Source organism: Callospermophilus lateralis, chromosome 14, assembly GCF_048772815.1.
Source record: "Callospermophilus lateralis isolate mCalLat2 chromosome 14, mCalLat2.hap1, whole genome shotgun sequence".
In the NCBI taxonomy this organism is placed as follows: Eukaryota; Metazoa; Chordata; class Mammalia; order Rodentia; family Sciuridae; genus Callospermophilus; species Callospermophilus lateralis.
The window spans coordinates 18,415,064-18,429,233 of record NC_135318.1 but is presented as its reverse complement, the minus strand read 5'-3'; the positions used below and the strand labels follow the sequence as shown (position 1 = coordinate 18,429,233).

At 51.0% G+C, this 14,170-nt stretch overlaps 1 protein-coding gene across 2 annotated transcripts in view; it reads left to right on the top strand.

Moving 5' to 3' along the window:
• Positions 1-14,170, top strand: part of Adcy3 (adenylate cyclase 3) — an 85,482-nt gene that overhangs the window by 27,875 nt on the left and 43,437 nt on the right. For both annotated transcript variants that reach the window (XM_076833775.2, XM_076833773.2), the window contains exon 3: positions 11,515-11,664. In XM_076833775.2, coding sequence (XP_076689890.1) covers positions 11,515-11,664 — 150 coding nt within the window. The remainder of the gene's footprint in view (positions 1-11,514; positions 11,665-14,170) is intronic.

The window sequence follows — 14,170 nt, the reverse complement described above, 5'->3', positions numbered from 1 at the left end:
ATAACGATGACTAAGAGAGCACTTTAAGAGAGCTGGATCGTGACCAGGCAAGGAGGTGACTTAAAGTTTGAATTAAAAACAGAACTGAGGGCTGGGGTTGTGGTTCAGAGATAGAGCACTTGCCTAGCATGCGTGAGGCACTGGGTTCGATCCTCGGCACCACATAAAAATAAAATAAAGATATTGTGTTCACCTATAACCAAACAACAACAACAACCAGAGAACCGAATTAAGACATCAAAGCAGTAATAGATGGATGCAGCTTTGCATGTGTGGAAGAGAAGCTGGTCAGAAAGAAAGGGCAAGCCAGGAGCTGTGGCACATGCCCGTAATCTCAGCAACTCAGGAGGTTGAGGCAAGAGGATTGCAAGTTGAGGCTAGCCTCAGCAACTCAGCAAGACCCTATCTCAAAAATATAATCAAAAGAGCTGAAGGATGTAGCTCAGTGGTAGAGTGCCTCCAGGTTCAATCCCCAGTTTTGGAAAAAAGAGAAAAGAAACAAAGGAAAGGGTGATAAGGAGGTACCATGACTCAGGGTGAGGGTGAAGGTGAACCCAAATCAGAAGATGGTTAGGAAATGAAAGTGAACAAGTGGACAGAAGGAAAACGTGCCAGGCATGGGGAGATGACCTGAAGCAACCTATTGCATGAGAATTTGGCTTAAAGAAACAGGAAGATCGGAAGACCTTTGCCTTGTTTTAATACTTATCACATCCCCTTATGCAGCAATCCAGAAGAAAATCTCTTGGAGGAGACAGTGGTGCAGATTCCTGCAACTCAGTCATGGGGGGACCCAGCAACCCCCATCCCCTCGGGATGCACCATCTCAAAAACACTGAACCAAAAAGACAGCAGCCAAGGAACAGCTCTAAAGAGTTGCCGCAGAGCCAGACACTGGAACAAAGTATGGCAGATGTCCCTAGGAGCACCGCTGGGGGCTGCAGGAAAAGGGGGTGGCCGGGCAACCCTTGGGACGCAGCCATGGGGAGGAAACAGGGATCAGATCTCCAAGGCGCAAGCCTGGCTCAGGAGAGATGACCAGGCTGGTTTACTCTCAAGATCTGAGTCTTTCTGGAGCCAGAGCAAGGGATCCTGGAATCCCACAGACTGCTCTGTTCTGTCAGCACAGATGTAGGGGGACAAGGCTTTGGTGTTTCTGTGTGATGATGATATGCTGGAATGGTGGATACCTTCTTCTGTCTCCAGATGACATGTTCCTCCTTCTCCCAGCTGCTATATTTGTTTTCAAGTTCATTCACAGTCAGTTCCAGAAAGTCAGGGATCAGTGTCATAAATCCATCTTGTACGTCTTAGAGCTAAGAAAAGTGAGCAGGAAGCATGGGACCCTGTTATTTGGATTGCTCTCATAAATATGCAGTTTATTATTTTTTTTTCTTTTTCTTTTTTTCATTTGGCTTTGGTCAGCAGTCAGAGATGGGTTTGAATTTCTTTATCGTTCAGATTCATATATTGAGAGGTGTGTGCCAGCTCCCCGTCTTCAAGGAGTGTGAAAGCCACAACCCGCTCCGGTGGCCTTTGCTGATTACCCTCTTCTTCCTCTATTTACTGTAGCTTCTTCACCCCCAGGAGTTTTGATCCCCGAGGGGTCATTTTTTAATCTCCAGGACCAGCATGAGATCTTGCCACCCGCCAGACAGCTCAGTGGGATTGAATTGACCACCTTTTGAGAAAGGCCTGAAGCCAGACATGATTAAAGGGCTTTCAAATAGACTCTTTACGTGGAGTTGGAATTATTTGGCCTGGAGAGGGAGACCTAGGTGACTAAATAACGGCATCAATAAAAGGAAACATAAAATGCGGTGGCAGGTGTTTCTTTATTGAAGCAACAGGAGCAGGCAGGGTGCTTTTGATTGGTTTTGTGGTTCTTATTTGCTTTAGGTAATAGACTCTGGAGAATCTGGTGAAAGTAATGCTCCTCTATAGATGGCTCGATGTGACTTTCCCCCTAGTGTTAGGGGTCCATCAGTTTCCCAAAACCTAGTTTATAAACTAGGTTTATAAACTTGGAAACAACTGGGAAGGAGACCCGAAGGCCTTCTCCAAACTTGCTCTCTCCACCCCGAGATGGGGCCTTCCCTGCGGGTGTGTGTATTGAGCTCTGCTGGGTCTCGGGGTTCTGCAAGTGTTGGGGGCATCCTCTCACCCCACAAGCTCCACAGGCGATTTAAAAATAAACCTGCGCACGTGCTTCCTGCTTCAGCGCTTTACTCTTCAACACAAAAGTGAGGAGAGCTCCGGGCTCCTCTTCAGGAATCGAGGCTGGGCCTCTCCACCTTCGCTCTAGTGACGTTTTGGGCTGGATAATCGTGTGCTGTGGTGAGTGCTCCGTCCAGCAGTGTCCTTGGCCTCTGCCCACTAGATGCCAGAGGACTTTTTACAACAGCCAAATGTGTCTGCAGGCACATTGCTGAGTGGCCCGGGTGGGGGCAGATCCTGCCCCAGTGAGTGCTGCTGCTCTCTGCCTTCGAGTCCTTTTGACTCCCTTACCAAGGGCAGCGCCAAGGGGACTGTCCTTTTGCCTTCTTTCTCCCTCTGTCACTCTTCCTGCAGCTAACCTGTGCTTCCCCTGGGAGACCTTGGGGCTACCCGTGTAAGACACTCCCCGACCTCAGGTCCCTCTTGATGCCGGGGAAGGTGCCCAAGCTGCCTTGCAGGAGGACAGGGTGTGTCTGCCCCGTGGGGGCCTCACCTGGAAGAGGCCCAAGTCCAGGGCCTTGGAGCCAGTACACCCTCCACCGGACGCTCTTCCTTCTGATCCTTCCCGTGGCTGGGTCTTTTTGGTCTTTCTGATCTCAGCTTAAATGACGCTGTGCTGTATTTGTCAGCCGTTTTCACCTGGTGCTACGTTACAACCCCACATGTGGGAGGCCATCCTCGCACGTGATTTGAGTTACCTCCCTGGCTGGGTGAGAGGCGCTTAGACACAGCTGTGTCAGAGCTTTCCCCACCCTTCTCAGGTCCGAGGACTTGTCCACGTGGAGGCATGTCTGGCCACTACCCTGAAGTCCCAATCGTCCCCTGACCTTGGGATGCTGCCACCCTTAACCTTCATTGCATGTGATTTTCCCCAGAATTTTTTGTTCCCCAATAAAAGTCCACTCCCTGGCGTGTTCCCTCTCTCTCTCCCTCCTCTCTCCTTCTCTCCCTCCTCCCCCCCCCCCTCGCCCTTGCCTCTTCAGTAAACCTCTCTACCTACCGCTACCTACCGCATTAGGTGACTAGGAGGCTGGAGCTAGGAGGAGTCGTCCTGGGGCTGGTTTAAAGGTAATTAGAGTCTTGTCTCTTTAATTCAAAACTCTCTAGCGGTTTCTCACATCTCGAACCTTCTTTCATGAAGCCAGCGTGAGTCGCGGGCTAAACCCACACTCAGTGGCTCTCGTCCCATGGGTGTCTAGGGGCTCCGCTGTGCTCAGGGTGTTTGCTGCAGGCCGCAGGCCGGGCTCGGCTTGGCCGCGTGACTCTTCTGCTGTGCACTGAGCTCTTTGGTGCCTGTTGTTTTCATGGTGATGGCGTGAGAGGTAAAGCCAGCCTGGCACGTGCACTTCAAAAAATCTCCTGATGGTGTTGGCCACAGCAAATCCCATGTCAAAGTCAGCAGGAAGGAAGAATGTGTCACCCTCTGCGAGGCTACAGCAAGTGTGTGGCTGTCAACACTTCTACAGGGGAGTGGGGAACCGGGGCCACCAGCCTCCCTTATGCCCACTCTAAAGCAGCTTCCTGGCACATAAGGTTGAATTAATTGTTATTTGTCTACTGTTACAGGGACACTGGCAGGAATTTTTGCCTGCCTCGTTCAGTGCTAAGTCTGGGCCCCACCTGGCCCAGGGTGGTTTCATTAAATCTTTGATGCATGAATGAGCAATGGGTGGATAGTCCTGGGGAATCGGGGAGGAGGGCCCGAGCTGGGTCTTGATAGTTCTAATAGCGAACACCCCTGGGCGCTGGGGCTGGGCATCGTGTTCAGTGCATGGCAGGAGTAGAACCCCAGAACCATCGTGCTGTGTGGACCACTGCAGGGGAGGGGACGTTCCAGCAGGAGCCATGGAGCCCAGGAGCAGCATGTCTTTAGCCTTTAGCGGAGTAGAGAGAGGCCAGGGTGGCTGGAGCGAAGGAGCTTGTGCAGCCAGATAAATGACAGGAGAGCCCGAGGCCGGTGCTGCATGCTTCACATCTCTGGAGGAGCCGTCTGGTCAGATGCTCCTGGGGCCGTGTCACGCACACCCTGAGCAACCATTCTGGCAACCCAGCAGGTCACGAGGGATCCTGTGTAAAACGTCACATTGTCCAGATGCTTGTCCTGAAAGTCCTCTGAATTGCTTTGGAAGACTGGATGCCTTTAGCCGGGGTGCATGAGTTCGAAAATAAGCAGAAAAGTTTCTGGAGGTCCCTTTGTTTTGAGGCATGTGTAGAAACTTGGGAAATTCCCACAGGTAGGGCAGGTCTGGGTGCCGCCGGCCCCGAGGCTGGGCTGCCTTTGGGAGCGTGGTTATAGGAAACCTCGGAACACTGGCTTGCAGTTGGCTCAGGGCCACACCAGACATCACCCACTGTCTGCAGACCTTATGGCCACTCCCCACCCACCTGAATGCCCCAGATCCTTCCTGGACCCAGAGCTCCCGTGCTCTGGCCTTCACCCAGACTGGGCAGACTCTCTTCATAGGTCAGTTAAAGTGGCTGTGATGGAGGGGAGAGCCCTGCCCTTGAAGGAAGGAGACCTGGGTTCTAGCACAGCCAGGGGCCATGGCTCTGAAGCCCAATTCTCTGGCTTCAATCACTTGTTTCACAAAATGAACATAAGACGACACTGCCCTGCCTCCCTCTTGCGAGATTTGTATGAGAAACAGAGAAGATGATGGTGAAGACTCTTATAAGACTTTAAAAGTATTATTAATAGGTACTAATTTGCCTTCTCACCCCTAGAACAAAATAAAGAAAACATTGAGAACGTATTTTGTGCTAACCCCTGTGTGAGATAGGGTTTTATTTCGGTCTTATTGGAACTGCCTTAGGGTTATTGTGAGGATGGGGAGCCAAAGGTCAGAGAGGTCAAGTGACTTGCTCTGGGTCACACAGCCTGCAGCATGCAGGGCAAGACTGATGTCACCCACGGGACTGCAAAGCCTGACCTCCTCCTTGTACTCATTCCTCCAGCAGGAGCTCATTCTGTCCTTGGTGGCTTCCCCTGTGCCCTGGTCCTGGGTGCTGGTGAAAAGTAGAGAAACAAAGCCAAGGCCCCCCATCCCTTGGAGCTCACTTCTGGGTGGGGAAACAGAAAAATGAGTAAGCAAGAAAAGGAGGAGAGAAGGGGAAATGAGGAAAACTCTGTTCTGGCCCGAGGACAGGTGAGCTGCCGAGGGAGCGAGCGGTGTGGCGGAAGGTCGGAGGCAGACAGGATGTTTCAGCCGGGACCTGAGTGAGAGAAGGAGCCTGAAGGAGCTTCTCCCACCTGCTCCTGGGGAACCCAGGCCCCGGGCAGCGTCCTTGGGTTGGAGAAGGCTGGATGCCTCCCTCTGCCCTGCTCTTTCCTGCCCCCAGCTCCTTAGAGACTCTTTTCCAAAACATCTAAGTACATCTTAATGGAGAGAGACTCCAGCGGGCTTCCCCCAGCTTCCCAGCGCAGAGCCCCGCAGGCCTCATGGCAGCCCATACGGACACTGATGCCCGTGCACCCAGCGACTGTCTCCCTCTGCTTCTGGTGTATTCTGGAACCTTCAGGCCAGGAAGACGGGGGCCACTCCAGTGGGCAACTTCTACTTAAAGCTGACTTAGAGCTGCATTTCCCAGGGTGGGGGTGCAGCTGTTAGAAATGTTGAGCTGTTTCCAGGGAAGATCCTACCAGGGGTTCCTGAGGGACGCTCTCAGCTTGCCTGCTGCGCTGGGGCACTGCGAACGCTTCATCAGGCTGTTGTGAGCTAAATGAAGCTCTAGTCTGGAAGTTACCCACTTGGGAGGTTCATTCATCTTATTCATTATTTTTTAAATGATTTTTTTTAAAAAGAATAATTCTTTGAAATAAGTTATTTCTAGAAACTAACTGTAGGATTAAGATATTTTTGTTTTGCTTTCCTGGGAATCCAGCTGAGGCCCCGGGGCATGCCAGGCAAGCACTCTACCGTTGAGCTCCACCCCTGGCCCAGGAAAGCTATTTCTACATGAGACCCCAGGGACTGGGCAGCTGTCACACAGAGCCTTGTCATGGTGCACAGCCTAAAGGGGACCCTGGGTGAGCAAAAGTGACTTCAGTGGTGCTCCAGAGCGATATTCTCAGTTTGGTGCCTCTGAGGACACCTCTCTGGGATCTCAGTCTGGTGTGGGCCTCAGGGTGCAGCACCTAACAAATTCCTGGTGTTGCTGCTGTGCAGGTCTAAGGGACACAGGGAGCAATGAGGGGCCCAGAGGGGCCTGCCTCCTCGTCCTCTGGTCTCCTGGTCAGGTGATGCATGTGCAGAATGCTCACAGGCGGAGCCTTGTCATAGGTGTCTTTAATTAGATTCCAAAGCGGGGGAGGCTTCCTGGCTGGCCCTCGGAGTGTGTGTGTATACCCATCCTGCGTTCCAGAGACCCCATCTTGAATGCCAGCGCCTCAGGCAGCTGTGCTCGGCACTGCCCCGACTGATCCCCCGGCCATGCAGACCTCTCCGCCTCCCCGTGTGCTTTCTACTTCCCTTATGCTCTCGGCAGATTGCAGACTGTCCCCCTTTCTGCTCTCCTGGCCTGTGTGGTTGACAGAGCCTCTTTCCTCTTTGCTTTCAGGATAGGCTGGGGTAGGAGAAGCTTGGGGGGTTTTAAGAAAGAGTCCCAAGCAGCAGAAGCTGGGTCCTGGGGAGGCCATGGGGGATGGCAGGTTGTGTTTCCTGATGACTTCTGCTCTCCTGGCCTGATGAGTCTCAGTGTGGTGTCACCACCCCAGGTCAGTCCAGTCTGACCTCTCATGACTTCCTGGGTACCTGGTGCTAGATGGGCCAGGATGGACTTGGGGACACGCAGAGAGGGGACACTGGTGTCCACCTTCCCAGGTTCCCCATCTGGTGTAGGAAACTGGTCTGTCGGCAGACAGTGAGGGGCCCAGTGTCGGGGTGGTGCCTTTGGTGCCGACGGGGAGGTGGACAGACGGCCTGAGCAGTCCTCGCCAGGGGTAGCTGTGGCTGGGGTGGGTCAGGAGGTGAGCTAGTGAAGGCAGGAGGCAGCCCTGGAGGGAGAAGACCTGAGTTCTGAAAAGAAGCCCCCTTACGCTGGGGTGAGAGCACTGGAAAATTAATCCAGACCAGTGGAGCTCAAGGCCCAATTTGGAGAAAATCCATTTGTCATGGTGTCGCGAGAGGTCCATTTTGGATTCTCACTAGGGTTCACGTTTTCCCTGGGGGCCGATTTTGCCCCATGGGTCTCTAGTTCGTAACTATAGTGAGCGTCAGGGCTCACAGTGTGTTTTAGAGGGACCACCGCTCCCTGCTTCCCCATCGTCAGGTCTTTCCCCAGGGCCACTCCTGCCTGGCCTGGGCCTTCTCCTGCCCTGCAGTGGCTTCTGGAGGACAGGGACACTCAAGCTAACTTTAGAGTAAAGATCAGTATTTTTTTTTTTTTTTTTTTTTTAAAGAGAGAGTGAGAAAGGGAGAGAGAGAGAGAGAGAGAATTTTAATATTTATTTTTTAGTTCTCGGCGGACACAACATCTTTGTATGTGGTGCTGAGGATCGAACCCGGGCCGCATGCATGCCAGGCGAGCGCGCTACCGCTTGAGCCACATCCCCAGCCCAAAGATGTGGTTGCACCACAGCCCTCTGAACTGGTTTTGAGCTCATCGGGGCTGATCCCCAGTGCCTTGGGGACCCACCAGGCAGGGCCCAGATATATGGGTCCTAGTTGGCTTCTACCTCACATGCAGCTTCTCCCTTGTATTTTAAAGCATATTTTGAGGGATGCATTCATTTTCTCTTGAAAATGAGCCCATTTATAAATAATTATAAATAAATAACATCCATTTATAAATTTTAACTGCTTAAATGTGACAGTCCCCGCCATGTGAAGAAGCTGTGGAGAATCTGCAGATGCGCTTCTTAGTTTCCAGTTAAAGTGTCTGCAGCTCACGCCAAAGTACTTGAGGGCTGATATTTTCTTGACAATTTTTAGTTTTAAAAATGTCTAATGTTCTTTCTGGGAAAAGGTAGAGTTATAAATATGTAAATGAGCTGAGTGCTTTCGGGTGGGGTTTTGAACCGCAGAATAAGACAACGAGCGTGGGAGTGTGGTTTTGAGACCTTGCTTCATTGCAGTTTCTTTTATAAGATTGGAAGAATGTCACCTCAATGTTGGCTGTAAACGGGATGAGGCTCAAGAAGCGTGTGCCGTGTCTAGGCCGTGTGAGGTGATGTCCTTGGCAAGGACACTGAGGCCAGAAGAAGGGGTTCCGTGCCCTTCGCACATCATTTTCACCTGGGAGTGTTTGCACGCCACCTGCCTTCCAGCTGTACCGCACCTCTGGAGGGTGCCCAGTGTCTTGAGTGACTGTTCTGTGCTGGAAGCCTTCTTCTGTCACCGGGCAGCTCCTCCTGCTCCTGTGAACCTTCCTCCCCCAGCAGACTCTGCTCCCTGGAGTCCCCTGAGGATTCCTTGGCTTGGTGGCCTCTGCCTATTGGATTTTTGCCCTGAACTTGGGGCTGAGAGCTGGCCTGCAGGACCTTTGCTGAGCCTTCCACCACTTGTTACCTGGCTGGGGACTGCTGGACTTCTGGCAGGCCTCAGAGCCATGACTGTTCATGAGACAGAGAGGGGTGGGGGATGGAAAAGAACAGCAGCACCCCTGAGACTCACTGTTCCAGAGGGTTAGTCCTTGACCCACTGAGTCCACTGCTTTGGGCCTAAAGTGAGCCAGCAAATCATGGCAGTAGGGCGTGGTGGAGGGGAGCTGCTCAGGACATGGTAACAAGGAAGCATAGAGGCCGGGGAAGGGGAACAGGGCCAGAGGAAGATGCCCCCTTCCAGAACATTGCCCCAGCGGCCCCCTCTCTAGGCACACCTTGCCTACCTAGAGTGACCACCCAGTCCATTTAAACCGGGATGAACTGATTAGGTTACAGCTCTCACAGTCCGATTTGTTTTACTTGCAGACATTTCAGCATTAACACAGGAGCTTTTGGGGACACTTCATATCCCAATCATAACAATCCTTATAAATTCTTTGGGTTCTAATCTTTGGTGGCAGTAGTTGTCCTTGAGTGCTCTGTTTCTCTTAGGTAGCCACCTGAGGAGTAACAGCTGTAAACTCTGTGCAGAGCCTGTCCCGTTGTTCCCATGGGAAGACTGGCCAAGGCCTGTTAGTAGGGGCAGGATGATCCCAGGTACAGAGCTCTATCCTCAGCTCAGAGAGTCCTCCCAGACTGGTTGTGGCCAGGGCTGGATTTAGAGGTAGGTCTTTGGCCCCTTTCTAAAGTCCTCAGTTCAAGGGCCTTTCTGGGGTCTCCTGGTTGCACCACAGCCCTCTGAACTGGTTTTGAGCTCATCGGGGCTGATCCCCAGTGCCTTGGGGACCCACCAGGCAGGGCCCAGATATATGGGTCCTAGTTGGCTTCTACCTCACATGCAGCTTCTCCCTTGGCTTCCTGGTAAGCCCAGAAGAGGCTCAGCCCTGGTGGCTACTGTACTGGACAATAAGGAAAAACAGGACACCAGCCTGACCTGAAACCAGCCCTCCAAACTTGTGGCACTATGAGCTTGGGGGATGACAGGTTTCAAGGTCATGTGGCCATATAGGAAGGCAGCTTCTGGGCCAGTAGAGGTTCCTGAGACTGGCTTTGAGATCCTACGTGACCTGTGTGATTTACTTCAAGTCACTGGACACACTTGGCAGCTTTTCAGATGACCAGGTGTTTACTATACCGACTGCTCAGACAGTGGGAGCCATCATGGAAGCAGAAGGTTCAGGGGTGTTGCAGAGGGTATTGAAACCCCCACTTACCCCCACCGTATGCTGTGAGTGATTGGGTCATTATTGTGTTGGAGCCAGCCATCAATGAATCTTGAGAACTTTTATCTGGTGGCTTATGGACTGGCATTAAGATACCTCACCTAATTATTATTCAGAGGCCCACAGTGAATACCCTGGGACTCAGCACTGGTGACCACATGCAGCTACTACAGGAACATTCTGCCTGGTGTGGTGGTGGTGGATCCTGAGGGTGCTACTGATCAGCCCTGATAGCACACAAAATCAGAGAGGATGTGGAATAACCAAGAGACCCCAGAAAATTAACGTCAGAATCAACCTCCCTTTGTCTGCAAAACCGTCTTGTTTAAAACTCTAAAATTGACTTCCCCCATTTTCTTTCTGACACCAGAATCCGTTGTGTCTGCTGGGCCAATCCTTTTCCCTACAGGGCTGGAAATTAAAAAATTCTTCAGCCTTCCCATTCTACTTTTCAGCTGCAATCTTGTGTCTGAGAAGCCACACCCACATGGGAGGCATCTCTCTCCCCTGGGCAGGACCTCAGGAATCAGGGCGTGGAGGGTGGATACAGCTTTAGGGGAGGGTATGGAGCTGGTACCAGGAAAGCAGGAGGACTGGTACCAGGAAGCAGTGAACCAAGGCCAGTGGGCTTGGAGACACTGGAAGAATTGGCACCTGGTCCAGCTGTGGGGGGTCCAGTCAAGACTAAAGGTCAAAGTCAGCAGCAACCAACACCAGGAGCCAGGCGTGGAGTGGATGTTAAGATCCATATCCAAGATTGCCTTCAGCATGAGGCTATTGGGTCTGCAGTCCCAGCAGCCTATGGGAATGTCAGGGACCAGGACACCTAGGGAAGTCTGCAGGGTGTCAGGGATGGGAACAGACTCTCAAGGCCCAAGGAGCCCTCTGTGCCAGTGGTGGACCTGCAGGCAGGTCCCACCCCCATCCTGTCCATAGCTTCAGTTCCTCAAGAGACATGAGGACTGGTGCTGACTGCTCTCTTGTCCCTGGTGACAGATGTCTGTGATGCCCAGAAAACAAACCTGAGGCGTACATTTAAGCACTATGGCAGCTGGGCCAGCCCATGACCTCTTCAGGTCTCCTGTGATGTCCCTGATATCTGTAACTTTCAGGATTACACTCTTCTGCTGGGATCTGGGATTTGTACATCCTTTCTCCAGTGAGTTGGCACAGTACCTAGGAGCATCTCATTAGTGAGGGCTCATTGTTGCCTGAACCAATGGGTGACTGACTGACAAGGGCTGCGGGTCTGGAGCGGTCAGGTGGAGGGGATTGGCCATGGTGTGAAGCAGGAGGGGGAACAGTGGCCCCTCAACCAGCCTTGCAGTCTAGCACCCAAGCCTGTGGGCCCCTGAGCCTTCCTGGTCAGGAGCCATGCCATATCTCTGTAGTCAGGGTTGGAATTCAGCTGGGTTCCTTGGACACTGGGCAACTCCAGGTTGATCGTGGCTACTGTCTACCCCAGCTCTCCCATCCCTTTTTCCTGAAGACATGTTTTCACCACCATCCTGTTCTCTCCTCCTTGGGGTCTAGATCCTGGCCAACGTCTTCCTCTACCTGTGTGCTATCATCGTGGGCATCATGTCCTACTACATGGCAGACCGCAAGCACCGCAAGGCCTTTCTGGAGGCCCGCCAGTCGCTGGAGGTAAAGATGAACCTGGAGGAGCAGAGCCAGCAGCAGGTGAGGCTCTGGTGAGGCGGCTTGGGCCTGAGGCTTGGGTTCAGGGCCTGGGGCCTGGGAAGAGGGGCCCACAAGAGGAGAGGGGCCAGAGCACCTGGGCTCTGCAGGGCTTGGTGTTCCTTGGAAGAAGTCCAGTTTTGGTTCCTTACTTGAACCATGGGTTGCTTGTCCTCAGAGGGCTGTTTCTGGACCACCAGGAGCTTCTCATTCCCAAATCTCCTCTCCTTGACTTCCCTCTCTTGCTTTCTGTTTTTGTTCTATTTCCCTAAATGTGAGACTTTTCTTTTTAAAGAAATGCATTGCCTAGGCAGCTAGCAATGACTCTGTGCCATTGTTTTCTCAGGTGAAAAGCTTTGTTGGGTGTATTTTGGATTCTTTTTCTCCCTGGGCAGTTGTTTGTGTTATGCCTTTCTTGCCCATCCCCTACTCCAGCCTGTTCAAATGCAGATTTGCACTGTGCACCGGCTGGCACCGGCTGTGTGCTCAGAGAGGAGCTGGGGCCTCTGCTGGGCAAGTGTGTTTGGGCCCATCCCAGGACCTTAGAGTAGTGGTTGAATTTATTATCAGCTCTTGTGTTCTTGCAATAGAAAATTTTAAGCAAGACATGAGGAGGCATAGAAAAAGTATAGTAAAGTTTATTAGAGTATAAGAGGGAAAGTAGTTTTTCTCAAAAGAGGAGAGTGACAACTCCCTTCTTTGTGGCCCAGTGTTTACTGCAGTTAACGGTGGTGGTGGTGGGGGGTGTTGGAGAACCCACTCCTAGCTCTTGCTGACAGTTGGATGGGATCATATTCCTAAATCCCTACTGCATATGTTATTAACCATAAGAGCCTAAGTGAACCACAGAGGTGAGAAAATGTATAATTACAATAAGATTAAATGACATGTCAAGGATCTAAAGGCAACTTTTGGTCACCTTGGTCCATACTGGCCAATTTTATTTGGAATTTGTTTTCACAGACCTTGAGGCTGTTGAGCTGTCCAGCCTCCGGTCAAATTAGTCTTTCTTTCTCCTACTTGAGGAGAAGCCTTGGGTGCTGGTGCTGTTGGGTATGGGGCTATTATCTTAAGTCAAAGCGGGGCCATGACGACTTTGTGAAAGCTGTCTCTTTAAAAACACGTGGTGAGGGGCTGGGGATGTGGCTCAAGCGGTAGCACGCTCGGTTGGATCCTCAGCACCTTTTACAAACAAAGATGTTGTGCCTGCCGAAAAACTAAAAAATAAATGTTAAAAAATTCTCTCTCTCTCTCTCTCTCTCTCTCTCTCTCTCCACTCTCTCATTAAAAAAATTAAAATAAAAATAAAATAAAATCACGTGGTGAATTAACATGGAGGCCCCATCTGTAGAGTTCCATGTTCCCACAGCTCGGCTCGTGTCTACCTATTACCCATCTACCTCAGCTCCCTCCCCAGGGAGCCACTTCCCACTTACTTCCATTCCAAGTCACTTATGAGGAAGGAAAACCAGCTCAGTCCCTGGGGACCCCAATGTTTACCTTTTTCCATCTGGAGAAGGGCCTGGCTTTCCCTGTTCTTTGTTTACTGGCTTTGCTCCAGCCTAATCCATGACAGGATGGTGCTCTTGGTTCTCATGTGACTCACTCAGCCTTTTAAATGGGTTTTGGTCTGGATTCATCTCAAATGCTTTTAAAAGGTCTCCAGAGATCATGTTCACCAATTTCCTGTTATCCATAGTTTTTATCTCCCTTTCTTGAAACTCTATGGTTCTGTGCTCTGGGAACCAGGTCATTTTATGATCAGGAGGTTCTGTGCACTCTGGATTTACTGAAATTTGTTTTCCTAGATCCTGCCACTAAGGCAGATGGGGCTTTAGTTTGGAGGGACCACACTGGAATCCCATCATTGGCCTCACTCACATTCTTTAGACAGTGGTATTTGAAGGCACACATGAAATCATTTAGCTGAAGGGACGCAACATTCCTCTGGATGTTTTTTCTTTACTTACTAATGAAGTCTTAAAACTTCTGAGCTGGTCTTAGAGTCATCTGTTTCAGAGGGAAAGTTCCCTTACCTCTGTTGTGACAAAAGTCCATGATTGTAGCCCATCATATTTGTCCCCTTTCCCTAAGCCTTGAACCCTGGCTGGGGCTCCTGAGAACTTATCATGGCTGAGTGTATTAAAAAAATAGTCTTTTAGGGGCTATGGTTGTGGCTCAGTGGAGCACTTGCCTGGCATGTGTGAGGCACTGGGTTCAAACCTCAGCACCACATGCACCGCATAAAAATAAACAAATAAATAAAATAAAGGTGTTATGTTCATCTAAAAAAAAAAAAAAATACTCCTGGGGCTGGAGTTGTAGCTCAGTGGCAGAGCACTTGCCTTACATATGTAAGGCACTGGGTTCAATCCTCAGCACCACATAAAAATAAATATACAAAGTAAAGATATTATGCCCATGTATAACTAAAAAAAATATTTGAAAAACTACTCCTTTAGGGCTGGCGATGTAACTCATATGTAGCATGTTCAAGGTTCTGAGTTCA